Here is a 19,952-nt window from a genome sequence, read left to right as displayed (position 1 = left end):
TCAAACTATCGAACCAACAAAACTGCTCAGAAGGAGTAATCTGAACTTTAGCACCTTGCTGTACATGTCTGGAAAAACATTTTTACCCTTGCTGCAGAAACTGTAATTGCTACTGATTTCACCATCCCCAGAGTGTTAGGTCCATGTCAAATTTTTCTCTCTCCACAGCATAAAAAAGAAACACAGTGGTTGACCAACACCCTTAACCATTTTTCTCTTAAAGTTTATGAATGCAATTATTTTTGTTTTCAATGTCTAATAAAACTAGTCACCTGCTTCTTTGGATCAGCCATATTCTACACAAACAAAAAAGTTAAAAACAAAAAACTCTTCAATTTGAATAGACCCTGATCAGATCCAGCAATTAGTTTGTTTAATCCATGGATTGGTCTTTGGATTTGTGATTTCCAAACACCAAACTCCTCCTATGTCACATGGTAAATATCTTTTGAAGCCAAGGGAATTTTCAAAAGCAGTTGACTTGTCTGACATACAGGCCTGAAGGTTTGCTGTTCAAAGGAATAGAATGAAAATGCCATGGGTCACATGCAAGTCTGGCTCCCTCTGATCTTGGTTCTCAACCAGTGGCAAAAACTTATCAGTTTCAATAGGTATTTGGCTCTGGATACACTGACTTTTGTCTAAATCTGTGTTGCAACTTTTGTTTACTTTTTTTTCCCTGCTGTGCCTTTCTAGGACCAAAAGACAGAGGAGAAACATTCTGAAGAAATAATAAAGTAGCTTTTTTTTTTTTAAGTCCCAGATTCCAATTCTGAATTCAGAGTCCCCATCAAAAACTATAGCACAACTGGATTCAGGTTGTCAAATGGCACCGGAACTCCTTCTCCTTGGCCTGAGCATGACATGCCCTCTAGAACCTACTCAGATTTATGCCAGCCAAAGAATTGGCACAGATTAGGAACCACTGAGTCAGTCCATAAAGAACCAGGCAATGATGGAGTAGGTAAGTACAAAATGAATTTACCTCTCTATCACTGTCTGGTCCCCGGCCAGCCCACAGCATGCAGTGGAGGTTGCACCAGCACTGCTGCACACTCGGGGCCACATAGGACTGGGCTGTTTATTTCACATAAATGCAGTAAAATTATTGTCTTTGATGTAGTTAACTTTCAAGTAAGCATGATTAGGAATGCAGCCTTATTTTAATTTTCAGTTTATAATTCGGCAATGGGAAGGGCAGGAGCAAGCTGGTTCCTGGAGGCTATGCATCCCTTTATACATTCACCTTCACTGGGTGAACTCAATTAAAAACGGAGGATTGAAATACTGGACACAAGATATTTTGATGACATTCTCATGCATTTCATGGTGAGATATAATTTTTCACTGCACTTTGGAGTGGCGTGCATCCACTCTGGTAGGGATGATCCTACATTTTCATCAGTGAAATTGTACAGTGCCAATGTACTCACTCAGGCCTGTTGCATTCTCGAACAGCATTTTTAATACCCCCACCACACGTTCGTGAGCAAGCTCCAAAGGGACTCCACGTGCCCCATGCCCCATCTGTCACAGGTACTTCGCGCTCTCGGGAAACACAATGGCCATATTTGCAGTGCTAAAGTCCAGAAAGGGGATATGAAAGAGACAGAGACAGACAGATTTACAATACTGTTTCATTGCCACAGTCTGGATCCTAGCATTCCAAAATCTACCTGAGATAAAACTCATATGTTTTTTGCCTACACATTGTTAAGCATGGCAGATAAAATCCCTTCTATCTGTCCTAGAGTTGAGCAATATGACACCAAATTGCAGAATACTGGTCAGCTTATGTAGAGGTCCACTAGTGGCCCAATCCTATCCAGGGATATCATGTTTCACACAGTGTTGCAGGAGCAGCATCCACTGCATCCAGCAGACCACTGCAAGGGTGGGATGCGGACACACATACCGGTGTGTTGGGCACCACATAGTCCCTGCCGGGACTCCTCAGAGCTATGCCAGCTCTGTTGCTGTGCCAGCTGTGTAACTCTGCCTCTGGGGGTATGTCCAGCCTGTGACAGGACTTCAGGCTCTGGCCACTGCTGGCTCTGCCTCATCCAGCCCTCATTCTACCCCCAATCCCTGTTCCTTTCCCACGAATCCACTAGCAAGGTTTTGCCAGTGACTGGTCTATGCTGCACTGCTTGTAGCAAGCAGCTGTACCACAGGCAGAGCGGCTGCTGCAAACCACGGAGCTGTCATTGCACCTGCATACCACTAACCAGTATGCTGGTACTTCCAAACCACAGAACTGGTTCATAATTTTGGTGGAATAGCAAGGTCTGAGTTTTGGAAGCACTTGGAGCTGGGAGAAATTTTTTGCTTCATTCTGAATGTCTCTATAGCTCAGAAGAACTGTAGACAAGGTTCCCTTGACTTTACTTGCAGTCAATTTTTCTACTGGGTTACTGGAATAGGCCTATCATTTATGGCCCTGGTGTTATTAAGCTTTTCATTTACCATGAAAAAATTAACAGTTGCTTTTTTTTTTCAGCCTACAGGCTGATAATTTAAAACAGTGAAAAACAAAACAGATATTAAAAGGACACTACCACAATAATAAAAACGGCCAGTTTAAAAACAGGAGTAAAAGCTCTGAATAGCCCTGGACACCTGGCAAGCTTCCCTGAAGAAGCTGTTCCAATGATGGCGTACCACCCTATTCCCCACTCACCATCCCTCACTCACTTCTGAAGGCATGGAAGACGAAGGCAGAGGGAAAATATATGAGGATTATCTTAATACCACAGTATATTCATGCAAAAGATGGTCCTTAAGGCTAACAGTTATTTCGTAATTGGGGCCACATTTTTATTCAGGCAAGGACAGACGGACCAGCAGCATCAATACTACTCACTGATTCCTGCTGCCAATGGCAAAGACACAGACAAAATGCTCTTCAGATGCATTTTACAAAATCAGCCAGCCAGCAAATGCAGAAACAGACAACACCAGGTAATTCATGCCATGGGAGATATAGGTTTTAGGAACTACCGTAACCTAAGTTAATGAAACAGCAATATCACTCATGAATATTTTCTAGCCAAGTTGTGAAGCTAGGCCTTCTAATCCTCGAGTTGTGAAAGTGCTTTGGCTGTGCTATGATATTTCCCTGTGTAAGAAGGGAATCACGTGTAAGACAGTTACATATCCCATGATGGCCTGGAGAATACAGTAGCAGTAGGAGGGAAAATTTCAACCACAGAATATTTTCCTTCTTTATCAGAAGATAACCATATAAATCCATAATTTTTAGGACTCTATTCTTCCAAGATTACTCTAGACCAGGGGTCTCCAAACTATGGTCCAAGGCCCACATCAGGCCCACAACAAGATTTAACTGGCCCCCAGCAACTAGGCTTTTTTGTCAGAGCACTTGCTAATGTTTGACATTTTACACTTTCTATATAATTTCTCAGTTTAAGCATGGCATTGGTTCTTTGCAATTGTCACATTTCTCTTTTGCTCTGAATTCTGTAATCTGTAATCATGCAGATTACAAAAAAAGATTCAAGAAAAAATTTACAGCCCAATCCTAACCTGCCCTGCATTCAGAGCAGCTCAGCCTGGGGCAAGGAGAATCGTGTCCCCTTGCCCTGGGAAAAGCTGCAGTAGCCTCAAAGGGGCTACTTGAATCTGCGCCACCTCAAGAGCAGCCTGGAGCTGCCCCAGATTGCATGGAACCAGGGATAGGATCCGGCATAAGTGCCAGATTCTGGCCCCGTCCCCTGGTCACCCGCCGCCCATCCACAAACCCACCTGCTGCCCTCCCTCCCCCTGTCCTGAAATGCCTCCTCCCTGCCCTCCCCACATCCCCCATGCTGGCCTGACTCAGCTGGTGCGGGCTTACCTGGTCTGCCGGACCAACAGGATCAGCCAACCTTCCCCAGAGTTGGCATGAAAATGCTTTTTGGCACTTACATAAGGGACTTATGCTGGCTGAGGGCACGCTCTGGATTGTGCTGAGTCATTCATTTAAATTTCATTCATTCATAAATAAAACTGATTTTGGCCTGCAAAAATGTGTAAAATATGATGTGGCCCTCTTACTGAAAAGTTTGGAGACCCCAGCTCTAGAAAATTAAAATGTGGTCAAATCACGCCAGGTTCTGTAACTGAGTATGCCTTCCAGAATCACTCTGTGCAGATACGACTCTCAAGAGAAATACACAAACTTCAATAGATACAAACGTCTTGGAATCCAAATGATTGTCTTTGCGAAGGCCTGACTGGCAGCAGGCAACCTGAGGTCTATAGGTCAGGGCTGCCTGCAGGCACCACAGTAAAAGACAAGGGAAAACACAAGATAAAGCTAGAGTAAAGCGAACGCATACTGAACACCCTTTTAAAATCAGGACATACTCTTTGACTAAAAGACTAGCAGAAAGGGCTAGAAGCCAGACTTACAGTGCAATCCTATCCATGTTTGCTAAGAAGTGTCACTATATTCAGATGGGCTTATTCTGGGATGTGTGAACAGGACTGCAGCTTTACGTAAATATCCTGTGTGTTGTCCTCCACCTATATGATGAGGCTAGGTCATTAAGTCACTTGAAAAGAAAGAGGTGCACAAGTCCACCTCCTCTCCTTCCCTTCTCACTTTGGCATTAACCCACTAAGTACTTGCGTGGGTGGGGAGAAGGCAGTGGGGGCGGGGGGGAAGGCAGTGGCGTGATCCCCAAGATCACGCCGCCCAGGGGGGCTGCAGGGGCTTGGGTGCACTTACCCAAGCCTCCTGCAGGGTCCCCAGGCTGCAGGGAGCCCGGCGCGACATGCAGCAGGGCTCCCCGCAGCAGTGAAAGTAAATGCGGAGCGATAGTGCTCCACTCCCGCTTTAGTGTAGGCAGCCCAGCCCTGCTACTTTGATCTAGAAATGCCAAGTTCAAACCAGGTCACTCACATGCAGACTTCCTAATCTTGGTCCTGCCCATGCCCCATGCAGTAGGTGATGATGACACTTCTTCATCTTTTTAAGTCTTAACTAGACTTGGCGGGGGGAGGGGACTTTTAACTTGCTAGTACAACTTTATTTTTAGATTTTTTTTGATTAACAGAAAAATGTATTCAGTATTCTTTCAACTCCCTCCCTTAGGGCAGCCTAGACAGCACAAAAACATTACATAAAGATTTACATAAAATTGAGATAGCTATAGTAGCTTAGCTACTCAATCTTGTATCATTTTAGAGCCCGTTTTCAGCACAGTTCTATGAACAAGCTTGTAATGCTGACTAAGCAAGAAATAATTGCACTGACTTCTTTGTTTCAGAATTCATAAATGACACAAAGGCTTCTAACATATTTAGCACTAGTGTCCACTGTGTGAGAATCATCAGCTGATATCAGTTTATCAGCCAGCTGGAAATGGTAACACATAGGTTGAAAAAACCCATGTATGAATTAGACTCTGCAAGGCAGATTACAAAACAGGTCGGCATGTTTACACAACAAATTCCCCCTTTCATGTTGTTCAGATCAAGCATTTCATGGATAAGATTCAGCCATTATTAAGAGTCTGTAATCTGCTTGAAGAGAAGGTGGCAAGTAAGTTGATGGATGGAGTACATGAGAAACAAACTGAATAGTACGGAACACACGCACACAGAGAGAGAGAGAGAGAGAGAGAGAGAGAGCCTGTTAGATGGTCTACCTGCCAAGGCCCAGCCCAATCCTATAATCAGACTCATGTTCCTGCAGCACAGACTGAATTACAGCATTGTAAAATGTGACACATGTCAAAATGTGCGGTTGGGCTGCTGCCTGAAATGGCAAGTGGTGCTAGTCACACAGCAACAGCCTTCCAAGATAACCCGGCGCCAGTAAGTCAGCTGCAGGGGTGGGAAGTGGTTGGGAAGGGGAAAGAATGGGTGTTCCCTGGAAGGAATGAGGGGGGGGGGCATCTCAGGGGAGGGATGGACTGGATGCAGCAGTAGTTGAGCATGCTAGGTCTTAATCCTTATTTTGAAAACCTCGTTGCCCCTTTTTCCTCCTTGGACATACACCACCACCCAACTGGGTGGCACTTGTTTGAGGAGACCATAAGTAGCCAGAGGGCTTTCGTGGATGTAAGTAAAAAAATTTTTTTAATTTACCTCCCATTTGCCTTCAGATTCCCCCCACCCCCCACCCTCACAGCATACTGTACGTGCCTTTTTGGCGTGGCTGCATGCAATAGTGTGGCGGGGGATAGAATTGGGTTCACAATCATCCAACAACATGTGTTTGAGTGTTAGCAAAAGGGGCTGTCCATTTCACAGGCTCTATTGATATATCAGACAGGCAATCAGGCCTGAATTCTTATCAGAAGCGTCACTACGGATTGTGAAATTAAAAGAAGACTAGAAAAAAAGTGATGACAACTCAATGCTAATATAATTCAGTGTATTTTTCAGTGCAACGCAGTAACTGAAATTCTTAAATGCTTCAATTAAACGTCATTTTGCTTCTTTGAAGAAAGCAGGACACACTAAACGAATTCCACCCAAGATATATAATTATAACATTAGCAGTTATTTATTAAAATATTCAGCAGCAGACTATTATGAGCAATGATATGATAAATCTAGCCTATCATGAATAAAAAAAGTAGGTAGGAATTTTAATGCAAAACATAAAACACACCGATTAGTTTCAGTAATAGATCATTGGCAGGGGCGTGGGGGACAAAAGAGTATGAATGTATAAAATATGAATGAATTACAGCTTCTAAATCAGCCATTTTCAACCTTTTTTAGCTCTTGGCACACTGACAAGGCACTAAAATTGTCGAGGCACACTACCAGTTTTTTTACTTACATTAAATTACTACTTTGCAGTTAATCTTGAATTAATAAAATTAATACAATTAAATCATTACATGACAAAAAAAATTGACAAGAAGCATGGAGAGGGAAGTATATGTGGTTTCTGAAAAGGAGGAAAACTTCTATGTTCAAATTCTTATCAAAAGTGCCAGAAAGTGTTGGCAAAGACAGGGCAGGTTGATCACATAGTAGGTGAGGGGCAGTGAGGAGAAATGATTGAAACAAGTGCAGGATTAAACTGGGGGGGGGAGAGAGAATGTGAGGCAGTGATTCTGTATCTTTGGAAGATGCGGACAAGTGAGGGGAGGGACAGTAAGAGAGTTGCTAACTGTGATTGTGAGATTTGGGGGGGAGATATGCCTGGGGAAGGGGGTGGGGTGGGGGAGAAGAGGAAAGAGAAGTGGCAATTGCCTGTGTATTTGGGAAAAAAGAGTGCAACCAAAAGCCCAATCCTATGCATGCCTGCTCAGAAGTAAGCCCCATTATAGTCAATGGGGCTTACTCCCAGGAAAGTGTAGATAGGATTGTGGCCCAGCGCCCTTCCTCTAAAAGCCCCAAAGTGCAGGGAGGGTCACTTTGGGGAGTTGTAGGCAAACTGGCAAGGAAAAGGGACTTTCAGGGACCCTGAAACCTTAGGTTGGGGGCCAAAGCAGACTCGCTCGCTATGTACCTGCTTGCCTGCTTCTGGCTCCCTCTTCCCACTTACTCAGCAGTTCCCACCTCCTGGCTCCTCCAGGCTTCTCTTGTGGGCCAATCAGCATGCAGGCAGGCAGCAGCCGCCTAGTGCCCAACCCTATGCATGTTTACTCAGAAGTAAACCCCATAGTAGCCAACAGGGCTTACTCCCTGGAAAGTGAGGATCAGGTTGTAGCCTGAGTCATGAGCAAGTTCCAAGCAGACTCTTCAGCTGCTTTGTGGGATGCAAAGCAGCCGCGACCAGCCCCTTCCCTGGCTGCTCCCTTGCTTGTGCTGCCTGCCGTGGGAGGCTCAAAGCAGCCGCTTCTCCCACATGCTGGCATGCAGCTGCTACCTGCCTCCTCTAATCCTGCGGCACACCTGAGGCAGCCTCACGGCACACAGTGTGCCACATCACAGCGGTTGAAAACTGTGTTTGCTGTTCTAGATGGAAGACAAGTGCGTGATCCACTATTCTGAGCTGAACTAGCCTAAATCACTTATTGTGTGGTTGCATACATATTTTTATTCCCTATCTGGGAAAACACGGTGAGTCCTTTGTAACACATGTAGGTGAAGAAATGGCATTTGGCAATGCACACATATTACACCATTTTATAAGTAGAGGCATGCACCGCTTAACAACCGTTTGCTTAACAACGGACCAAAGTGGTCAAAGCATGGTGGTCAAAGCACAATAAAGACGCTCTTAATGCGGCAATCTGTCTCTCATAGCCTGCAGCAGAGTGTCTGTTCACACAACAGAGAGGCTCTTAATGCAAAGAAGAGGCAATGTCTCTCCAATAGCCTGTGCAGCCAGTGAGTGTCTGGCAGGGAGTGCCTTTTTACACAACAAAGGCAATAGATTGGACTGAATGTTCACTTAATGACCTAACTGCATAACAACAGGGATAGGAGAATGTATCCCTGTCGTTAAGTGGTGCACGCCTGTAGTACACTTTAAAATGTAATACCTGTGGGGTGGCTGATTGACTCCAACTGCCTTTTCTCCTCTTCCTCCCCACGTCTTCAGGTACATCAGCCTCTGGTGTGCCAGAGGTGTTAGCCTTTGGCGCGAGCCAAAGGGCAAGAGCTAAAGGGCTCTTTGCCCTTGGCTCTCAGCCAGTGGATCAGGAGGCTGTATGACTCTTTGTTATGGCTCTTCTTGTTGCTGAGTGGCTCGTTATCTTTGGACCCTTAATCACCAGCACTATACCCTTCCCTTTTATGCAGTGCCGTGCTGTTTAATAATTTGGACATCTGGGAGGGGTTGGGAGGCACTGTGTCAGCATTAGGGTTTGTGTGAGACTGAATGCAGGATTGTGAGTGGGTGGTTGAGGAGGTGTCATGTGAGTGAGTTTTGGTTGTGATTCAGGAGTGCTAACCTTTGGTCTTGGATTAAGGAACTCAAGGAGAAGCTGGTGTCCTCTGTCTTGGTGAGAGAGAGATGGGGAGAAGGTGGGGACCTCTAGCTCCGTGAGAGGGGGACAGGGGGTGAGAGAGGGGATGTTGTATGTAGTAATAATTTAATAGTGAAGTGAGAGTGACTGAATGCTAAGTGGAGTGTGTGGTTGAGGTTGTGTGGTTTTTGGGTCAACCCTGACAAAGGGTAATGTGTTTGAGGGAGTTGGGGGGTGGGAGTGCAGCCACCATTAATAGAGTGAGTGGATTTTTTAAAATTTTTATTTATTTTAATTTTGGGTTCCAAGTTTTACTGTGTTTTATTGTTTTTTAAATTTTTTATTTTTACATGTATTTATATATTTTATGTTTTTATATGATTTCTTTGTAAGCCGCCTTGAGTGCCCTTTAATGGGACAGAAAGGTGGGATATAAATTCTATAAATAAATAAATAAATAAATAAATAAATAAATAAAGCAGACAAGGGGTTTCTAGGATAACCAGACCATAAGATGTTTTACCATAGTAAATAAGGGACAAATCCTATCCAGTTTTCCAGTGCCGGTGTAGCTGTGCCCATGGGACAAGCAATGCATCCTGTGGTGGAAAGGCAGTCACAGAGTCCTCCTCAAGGTATGGGAACATTTGTTCCCTTACCTCAGGGCTGCATTGCCACTGCACCGGTGCTGGAAATTTGGATAGGATTGGGCCCTAAGTCATTAAAATAATTTATATCCCACCTTTCTATCACAGATAGATGTTCATAAATAGATGTTCATGATGAAGAAACAACCCAAAACACAACCCAATTTAATTAATCAAATTGCTTGTAAAACCCTTAAGAAATTGGGTAAAAAGAATTATGCAGATGTGGAGCTATGGATGTGGGAAACACAGAGCATAAAACATTTATATGTTAGTTACATATTAACAACCTTTTGTTAAATCAAATTCTATTGCTAAAGAAAATACAATCATAACTATGAGTGACAATTCCCCAAGCCATTGAGTTGTGCCCATTTACTGATCCAGAACAAGAAGCACAGGTTACAACAGCTTCTGGGGAAAGCAGTCTGTCTGTGTTTTTAGATTAGATGCCACAATGCATGGCATATCAGACATGTTGAAAGAATCTCTCAAATCATACTGAAAAAACAAAAAAGAAAAAGCAATGTAATTAACATAGGGAATAAAAACAAGCACTTTTCACTTAGAAAGACTACTGACCCACATACTTGGATGTTCTAGGTACCATTCTGAAAAGATCCTGTATCACTTATACGCAGACACTTATGTGCCCATCATTCCCAGACATGACAAAGCTTTGAGAACTTAACAACTGGTGAAACAGCCAGCATTAGTCTGCCACGGCAGAAGGCAAGTTCCTCAGCTGACATAAGAAAAGAACCCAAGGCACCAATATGCACATAGTGGTCCCAAAGGAGGAACATTCTGCATAGGCAGTAAAAGTTTCATAAAGCTGCTCTGCTTACATGGGGCAGACCTTTTGGTTTGCAAGTGCAGAAAACTCACACAATATGACACATTCTGTACACAACAGATGAAGAACCTCATCTAAGAAACTGCTGTAACTCAATAAAATCCACTGTTGATTTTCAGTGATATGTTGTCAGTGATACAGGTGAGCTTTCCTCACCATTTGTTAATTAAAAATAGTTGGATATGGCTGGATATGCCTTTCTCCTCCTGCGAGGGAGGTACTCAACACTATACTATGATAATACAATCTTAGGTAATGCAATAAAGTCCAGTCAAAAAGTCAGTATTAAATACAGTAAGAGCCCAGTCCTACCCAACTTTTTGCACTGATGCTGCTGTACCAAGGGACTTAAGTTGCATCCTGTGCTGGTGGTGGGGGATGAACTGAGTGAAAGTGACAAGAATATAATATAATTCATTGACATAGCACTAGCCAATGAAACTGACTAGCAAGTAAATTGCTAGGAAATTGTAAGAGAATGAATGGTAAGAACTGCAGTTTCTGTATATGTACTTTTTTCTATTGAACTGTTTAATAAAACCTTGATTTGTTAAAAAAGCACTGTGCAAATAAGTTTTTTTTGTCTTTATGACCTTTTATTGCATTGGTTTAGTTTTAGTCATTTAACTTCTTACAGTCCTAGCCCAGGCATATCGACTCAGAAGTAAGTCCCATTATATTCAATGGGGCTTACACCTAGGTAAGTGTGCATAGGATTATAACACCTGTAACTAAAGAAGTCAACACCCTGATAACCTCCGGCAGGGGTTTCATGTAGATGTCAATCAATATGGGGAGGTCAAAATGGAACTCTGTGGAATGCCAATGGCCTTGGCATCAAGCATAAGAACATAAGAACAGCCCCAGTGGATCAGGCCATAGGCCCATCTAGTCCAGCTTCCTGTATCTCACAGCGGCCCACCAAATGCCCCAGGGAGCACACCAGATAACAAGAGACCTCATCCTGGTGCCCTCCCCTGCATCTGGCATTCTGACATAACCCATTTCTAAAATCAGGAGGTTGCGCATACACATCATGGCTTGTACCCCATAATGGATTTTTCCTCCAGAAACTTGTCCAATCCCCTTTTAAAGGCGTCTAGGCTAGACGCCAGCACCACATCCTGTGGCAAGGAGTTCCACAGACCGACCACACGCTGAGTAAAGAAATATTTTCTTTTGTCTGTCCTAACCCGCCCAACACTCAATTTTAGTGGATGTCCCCTGGTTCTGGTATTATGTGAGAGTGTAAAGAGCATCTCCCTATCCACTCTGTCCATTCCCTGCATAATTTTGTATGTCTCAATCATGTCCCCCCTCAAGCGTCTCTTTTCTAGGCTGAAGAGGCCCAAACGCCGTAGCCTTTCCTCATAAGGAAGGTGCCCCAGCCCCTTAATCATCTTAGTCGCTCTCTTTTGCACCTTTTCCATTTCCACTATGTCTTTTTTGAGATGCGGCGACCAGAACTGGACACAATACTCCAGGTGTGGCCTTACCATAGATTTGTACAACAGCATTATAACACTAGCCGTTTTGTTCTCAATACCCTTCCTAATGATCCCAAGCATAGAATTGGCCTTCTTCACTGCCACCGCACATTGGGTCGACACTTTCATCGACCTGTCCACCACCACCCCAAGATCTCTCTCCTGATCTGTCACAGACAGCTCAGAACCCAGCAAGCAGGAGCTCCCAAGTCCCACACTTAGGAATCTAGCCTCCAGGGAGGGTCAGAGGCACTGCAGAATAGTGTCCCCTAGGCCAGGGCTTTCCAAACTGGGGTGTCATGGGCACTGGTCTCTGCCCCCTTAAACAGCGGAGGCAGCCAGGAGGTAGGGAGGAGGCAGTGGTGCGATCCCTAGGATCGCACTGCTCAGGGGGCTGCAGGTGCTTGGGTGCACTTACCTGAGCCTCCTGCAGCCTCCCGGGGGTGCGGGGAGCCCTGCATGACCTTCTATAGGGCTCCCCACAGCTTCGAAAGCAAAAGTGGAGCAATCCTACCCTGCCTCAGCTAAAGCGGAAGTGGAGTACGATCGTGATCGCTCCACTTTCACTTCTGAAGTTGCAGGGAGCCTCGCAGAAGGTCGCGCAGGGCTCCCCACAAGCCCCTGCAGCCCCCCCCCAGTAGCGTGAACCTAGGGATCACGCTGTTGCCTTCCCCCTGCCCCTGCTGCCTCCCTGCCCCCACAGGAACTTAGAACGGCTCAAACTTTCCCTGAGAGTTTGAAAACCGCTGCCCTAGGCCTATCCAGGTAAGGAATTCCAGGCATGACTACTGCTTTCACCTTAAGAGAACCCTCTGCCCATCAAGGCGGAAAATCATCCATGTTTCAAAACAAACTGTCAACAGAAATTGCAATCATAATGTGAAAAACTTGGTTGAATGAATCCACCCAGCAGTCACATAGGTAAAGTTCAAAAGTTACAAGTGTCTTGTCAGGAACTGGGGTTTGAAGATTTATGTCATCAACAAAATGCTAACTTAAAGGCAAAATAAGTTACTCTGACAAGCATTAACTCAGAAAAGCCTAACATTTAGAGACTAGATTAATTGATTTAAAGCTACCCACCTCAGTACTCTCACACTTAAAATATGTCACATGAGTATGTCTGTGTGACTTAAATCAGGCATGTCAACAACATAGGGCGCAATCCTAACCCCTTACGCCAGTGCTTTCCAGCATTGGCATAGACAATGGGACATGTGCTGCATCCTGCAGTTGGGTGTCACTCACGGAGACCTCCTCAAAGTGAGGGAATATTTGTTCCCTTACCTCAGAGCTGCATTGCCCTTGTGTCAGTGCTGGAAAGCACTGACATAAGGGGTTAGGATTGCACCCATAGTTTCTTTAGGGTCAACTACATATAACAACACTAAATGCATCAGTGTGTAGTTACAGGCTTAAGTTTACTCACAAGTAGTAAATATACAATTTGGAATGGGACTGCAGCACAGAAAGAGGGTATTTAACTCTTTACTTCTGAACTGTTTTCCACTCAAAATCACCTCTCCAAACCCTCAAAAGTGCCATTTTAGCCCAAACCTGGATCACACAGAACCAGAATGAAACCACGGTACTGCACAATGACTGGACCGGCCAGTGGAAAACTGGTTTAGGCCCCATTCACTCTGTAGTGTGGTAGCAGGCTGACAATCTCTCTCTGAGACATCTCCTCATAGCCAGCCAAATGATTTCCCATGCCAGGGCTGGCTCAAAGCTCTTGGCACCTGAGGCAAATGCCAAATGCTGCCCTCCTTACCTGATGATGCGCCAGCCTCTGCTCCTCACATTCTGCAACGTTCTAGCTCAGCAACCTCTTCCCCTCCACACTCTTTGTCCCTCTCGTCCTTCCCAACCCAGAGAGTGGAAGGAGGAGCAGTGGAGGCAAGTAGACAGACAGAGATGGGTGCCTCATAAGAACATAAGAACAGCCCCACTGGATCAAGCCCTAGGCCCATCTAGTCCAGCTTCCTGTATCTCACAGTGGCCCACCAAATACCCCAGGGAGCACACCAGATAACAAGAGACCTCCCATCAGTCTGCTCATCAGACTGCTCATCAGCCTCCCATCAGTCTGCTCCCAGAGGCAGTCTCTTTAGCTGACTGCATGTATGGGCCAATCCTGCCTCATGCAGTTCAGGCAGTTTTTCCACAGCTGCTGTTCCGCAGCTTGTGGAAACGTTTTGCAAAAACAGACACCCGCATGCGATTTCATTTTTAAGTGGTCACTCCAAACTAAAACTTATATTGCTGCTGAGGAGAGAATAAAATTTTTTATTCATAAAGAACTGACAGAATAGATTTCTCTGGAAAGGGCAGGCTGAACATTGTCTATGATCTGTGCGCTGATCTGTGATCTAGCAGTCTGAAAAATCATTGCTACAAAGACACAAAGTGATCAAAGACCTTCTTACTGAACAGAGGACATAATGCAGTAATTATTCTTCCTGCACAGAATAAAGAACCCCAAGAAATAGTAAAAGTGCCAACCAACCTTTCCTGGGCCACATTCTGTCCCATCAGCCCATGGCGTGTGTTGAGTGCGACATCCTTTGAGTGCTCCATCAGCATTGATGCACCAGAGTCTTCTGCACTGCTTCTGCTTAAATAATTTTAAGTGGTCTGAGCATTACTGAACAGCCAGTTGAACATATGTTACAGGCCTCCAATGTATTTTAGATAATCTCCCTGGTGTTATTACTATTGCTATGAAAGTTTCTATAAACAATGAACACGATTAAACAGGGGAAAATACTTTGGCTAAGGAAAGTAGTATCTTTTCACCCAAATGTCTTATCCTGGATTTAACCAGCTGGGCTAGTGGTTAAATCTGTACACAGAAAGTCTGGAAGAAATATTTTCAAAAGAGTGGACTGAAACTTTCCCGTAAAAAACACAGCTTTGAGTAAAAACAGCAATAAACCAGACAGTCAGGAAAACATGAACTTTTTTTTTTCCCTTTATCAGTCATCACCGATACCTTGCAAAAGACTGGATCACTAGCTTTCCCCAACCAAGTTCTTCCAGTATGGGCCTTATCCTTAGACAGCAAATTTCCCTGAGCTGCTGTATTATCTCATACAGTTCAATCCTACCCAAGTCCCTGTGCGGTGTTGCAGTGGCATCGGCAGAGCTTCCACTGACTAACATAAGAACAGCCCCATCTAGTCCAGCTTCCTGTATCTCACAGCGGCCCACCAAATGCCTCAGGGAGCACACCAGATAACAAGAGACCTCATTCTGGTGCCCTCCCTTGCATTGGCATTCTGACATAGCCCATTTCTAAAATCAGGAGGTTGTACATGCACATCATGGCTTGTAACCTGTAATGGATTTTTCCTCCAGAAACCTGTCCTGCATTCTGTGTGGGATTTTTGGCTGCTGAAGGTCTTCTTAGGTAAGGGGACATTGTCCCTTTGCCCTAGCAGTTGCTATGGGACAAACCCGGAACTGTTCCAGCTCCATTACTGGCGCAACTGTGATAGGAAGGGGCTTAGAATTCGGTGTGTGCCATCACCGCTGTCCCGGGCCTGATCCGCACTCCTCCACCCTGATACATGTACTTAAAGTTAACAATAGTATAAAATAAAAAGGTCTGTTATCTGTAACTCTTTGGTTCACGACAAATTTCTAGTGGTCACCTTAGTACCAAACAAAGTGTCCATCTCTGCAGTAAATAATGATCCAATCATGATTTTACTTCTGCATAAACTCTCAAAACTGTTAGCAACAATGTTTCAAAAAGACTAAGACTATACTTTTCTACTTAGAAGGAAGACTCATTATCTTCAATGGGGCTTCCTCCACGGAAAGCGTGCATAGGATTACAGCCACAGGTTGCAATCCTATGCTTACTTTCCTGAAAGTAGACCCCACTTAACACTGCTGGAGTTATTTCTAAATATACATATACAGGACTGTGCTGTAAAATACTTCTGTGTGGTGTAATTAATAAATGACTGAGGATTCTTTAAAAAAAAAACTTTCCTTTGATACACTCCTTATGAGAATGATTCCATTTAAGGACCATGCATTTGTCCATTTAAGGACAAATTATGGACAAATCTTATTCTGGAAAGTCTATTAGTATTTCACATTTGAAGAAAGTTAAACAAGTAGAAAAGCGCTTACCATATAGGGACAAACCTTAGCTCCAGGCCCAAAAATTAACTCACACTGCTTATTGACATCATACATGTGTCCTGGAAGTTGTTGAGGCAAAGCAAACAATCTTGATGAAGGTTCATCAAGCAAACACTCTCCATAGCCAGTGCTGGAATGAAAATCATTACATTTTTCTCCACTGAAGTGCTGCAGAAGCAAGCTAAGATAATTCTAGAATTCCTAAATGACTAGTTAAGGGCACCCTGCCCCTCTCCACATCCTCCCAAGGAGGAAAGTCCGCATCATATGGGCATGTGAGCAATTTTTCTAGCATTGGGTCTTACGCACACTCTTTATACCAGGCTACTCTACTCACTTGCTGTTTATCAGAGGGGAGCAGGAGTAAACAAAAAGGAGAGGTGCCTTCAAGAGCACTCTTGATAAGCCCCTATCTGTGGTTGAGCAATATGGGACGCCCATCTCCCCTAGATGTTACTTTCAGGTGCTAGACTGGGCCAAGTGGCTCCTGTTCTCTTTGCCTGGACCCCTCCTCTCAACTGGTTTCTCTCTTGAGCCCCTTCCTGCTTCTCCTTGTGCCTTCTTGCTCTCTCCTTCATGCCCTTCACACCTGCCCCTGCACTGTCTCCCTACCGGCTCTTTGTTCTCTCACCCTGTTCCACCGCTTGCCTCCTGCTGTGCCACACTCACTTGTCCCTCTTTCTCCTCTCAACTGGCTCTCCTCTCTCCTCCGGGCTTCCATTAACTCATTTAGTCCCTTGTCCCTCTTTCTTCTGCCCAGTCTCAGCTTTCCCTATCTTTGTCTTCCTCACTGTACTTGCCTTTCTTGCCCTTCCGACTTTCCATCTCCTCCTCCAGTGCCAAGCCTGCCTTCCCTTTTGTACTTTCCTACCCCCAAACCCTTTTGCCTTCTGCGGCATTGCTGTCAGTGGGTGAGTTGCCAGCATCTCACCTTCAAGTGTCACTCGGTGATACCCATCACCAAGGGCAGGCCTAGGGAGCCATGCCCTCAGCGAACTCCCCGAGGTGGCAGATATGCCAGGTGGTCACACTAGTCAACAGCTTATCATTACTGAATAACAGCATCAATCAGAAGTAACCAGAGTAATGGATACAAACTCTAAAAAAAGTCCCACTGACAGGGATGCTATCCTATTTATTTAACAACCTGAATTACAACCTGATGCTGTTTGCAGTGCATGATACTGCTGCCCTTAATTTGTTCATGAGGATCACACCTTTTCTTTTTATTTAAACTAGATGCTTTTCTCTCTTGTTGTGGGGATATATTACATTTAGACTGACTCGATGAAATGGATTCAAAAGGCTGAAACCAGAAAGGGTTTCTGATCAAAAGACTAAAACACTTTAAAACTCTTTTCAATTTCCTTTCCTGCCCACTGACATAAATCTCAACAGCCTTGCCCCTATCAACTGCATATCCATAACCACAGAGTCCCATTCTTCCTTCCCAGATAGCATCCTACAATTAATATAGAACAGTTAAGACAGAGTGAATGCCTTACTCTAGAAATTCTGTAATGTATTTCCGACTGCATTTCGACCACATCCAGGGATTGGTGTTGTAGTTCAGGGTGGGAGCCATAACATGCTGTTGGTTTTTCCCCCCATCTTCTTTGCATTTATTATTGTCATCATGAGGCATGTTAAATCTAAAAGAGAACAAAATGGTGACTAACACGTTAATGAGGGTTTTAAAAAGAAAATCATCAAAAAATATGACCCTGTCCAAAGTTAAGACAACTTTGAATTTGACTGTCTGGGGCTAGATTTACTTGACCCAGGGAACGGCCTGCCCAGCAGGCATCTGGCCAGGTGCAGACTGGAAAGACCTCTGTGGGGCCACGCATGGGACATTACAGGAAAGAATGTTTAGAACTCAGGGGATAACCAGGCTGGATTGGAGGAACCAGGAAGGAGGAAGGGATCAGCCAAGGCCAGGGGAATATAAGGAGAGCGCCAGAGAGGGCTGGTTGAGGGCTTGAGGCTAGCCCATAAGGAGGTTCCATAAGGATGCTAGTAAAGCCCTGAGGTGGAGGAAAAGTAGAGTGCTGTAAAACACCTGCCTGCCTCTGCTCTGAGATCTGCGGGAGGAAATTGCAGAACAGCTGTGAGGAAGCAGCCTATGTCCTTGGGGCCCCAGTGACGTTCCATAGGCAGCCTTCCCCGTGGACTGGTTGGGATACAACAGGTGGCTAGGAACCTCCACCTCCACCCCCACACACCAAAGATAGCAATTTTGAAATTGAGAGATTACAGCTGAAATTCTATGCACACTTTCCTGGGAGTAAAACACTGATACAATGGACCTTATTTCTGAGTAGACATAGACTCTAACTTTGACTAGCTCATTTGCTAAGCATTTATTATGCTAAAGGGAAGTGGGTGGCAAAAAAAAATAGGTATAAAAATCTCTGCATTCTATGAATGGTCAGAGATTGTGAGACTGAAACCATTTTGTTGACTGGCTCTCTTTGGGCTCAATCTTGACCAGGTCTACTCAGATGTAAGTCCTATTGTGTTCAGTGGGTCTTACTCCCAGAAAAGTGAGGCTAGTATTGCAGCCTTAGTGAGTTGTGTTACAAGATGAGTCAGTTACTTAGTGAGTCAGTTACAAGATGGGCAGCCCAATTCTACTTGCTTCTGAAGATTTTAAAAACAAAATTGTGTTACATATGCAAGCTTGTTTCTTGCTGAAATGGATCCCTGCTCGGGAATGAAGGAGCTCTCTATAGAGAACTCTCTCTTTTCTTCCTCTGTGGGGAACACTCTGCCTTTTACTTTGTCCAACATTTAGATCTGATCATTTTCACACTTGCTCTTAGCTTCCTGCTCTTTGAAAACACATAGTGACCCATCAAAGGTTCTAAAAGGATAGTCTGAAAACAACAATTAGGTGTATGAAAACTTTGCAAACCAGAGGTAAACTTAGAATTGCAGATTAACTATCTATTGCAATCAAGCATTGATGGTAAGAGTCATTAAAGAACAACCAACACCTTTCAGGGTTAATCTAGTTTGCAAAGAGCACTGAAAGTAAGCTGGGGTAGCTTTTTCACCCCAGTTACTGACATAGACAAGGCATTAAATATGTTTGGAATGCATTTCTGCCCTGGGTGTATTTTTATTCACAGAAAATAAATTGAAAATGTCTATCTTATGAAACAATGTGCTGGTCACAATGTTTTAAAAGGGGAAAGCTGCAGAACAATTAACTTGCAAATTTTTGCAAAATATATACCCCATAGGTGATGAATTCACCTTGGGCAAAAAGATCAAAGGAAATCCAATAGTTAACATTTTAGAGGTATCTTTGAATTTGAAATATTTTGTTATAACAACTGTTTAGACTATAGGGATCTATTTCATTTGCTTTACACCCTATAAGAGAAATGTCTGACTGTTTTTGAATATATTAAAGGCTCTATTTCTTTGCTTTTGAAAGATGGTGACCTATAGCTGCAAATTATAGTTTATTTAGAATTGTCACAGACTGTACCATCTAGCAGTTCATGGTCATTTGATTCGATGGTTTACAATCTTTTTTGCTCTATACATGTGTGTGTGTGTGTGTTTGTGTGTGTGTGTGTGTATGTATACACAAATCTACATATGTGTATATATATTATAAACCACTTGTCAACTGAGGATAATATTTTATGCATCTGATAAAATGGATTCTAGTCCGCCAAAGCTTATTCCAAAATAAATTTGTTAAGTCTTTAATAGACAGCATTATACAGAATGAGGGGAAAACGGTGCACATTCTGCATTCAAGAGAACAGTCTAACTAATCATGATCCAAACTCAGCCATTTTCAACCACTGTGCCATGGCACACTGGTGTGCCATGAATGGTCTGCAGGTGTGCAATGGGAGTTTGGGGGAGGGTCATTTATTAGTAGGGCCATTGGGAGATGCTA

General features: G+C 44.0%; 1 protein-coding gene across 1 annotated transcript in view; it reads right to left on the bottom strand.

Moving 5' to 3' along the window:
• Positions 1-19,952, bottom strand: part of ADAMTS9 (ADAM metallopeptidase with thrombospondin type 1 motif 9) — a 167,899-nt gene that overhangs the window by 95,814 nt on the left and 52,133 nt on the right. Inside the window, exons 9-12 of the mRNA XM_066613881.1 lie at positions 17,536-17,682; positions 16,019-16,160; positions 14,382-14,489; positions 1,434-1,579 (exon numbers count right to left, since the gene is read on the bottom strand). Coding sequence (XP_066469978.1) covers positions 1,434-1,579; positions 14,382-14,489; positions 16,019-16,160; positions 17,536-17,682 — 543 coding nt within the window. The remainder of the gene's footprint in view (positions 1-1,433; positions 1,580-14,381; positions 14,490-16,018; positions 16,161-17,535; positions 17,683-19,952) is intronic.

Source organism: Tiliqua scincoides, chromosome 2, assembly GCF_035046505.1.
Source record: "Tiliqua scincoides isolate rTilSci1 chromosome 2, rTilSci1.hap2, whole genome shotgun sequence".
In the NCBI taxonomy this organism is placed as follows: domain Eukaryota; kingdom Metazoa; phylum Chordata; class Lepidosauria; order Squamata; family Scincidae; genus Tiliqua; species Tiliqua scincoides.
The sequence above is the reverse complement of the archived record's forward strand: the minus strand, read 5'-3'. Positions and strand labels throughout refer to the sequence as shown.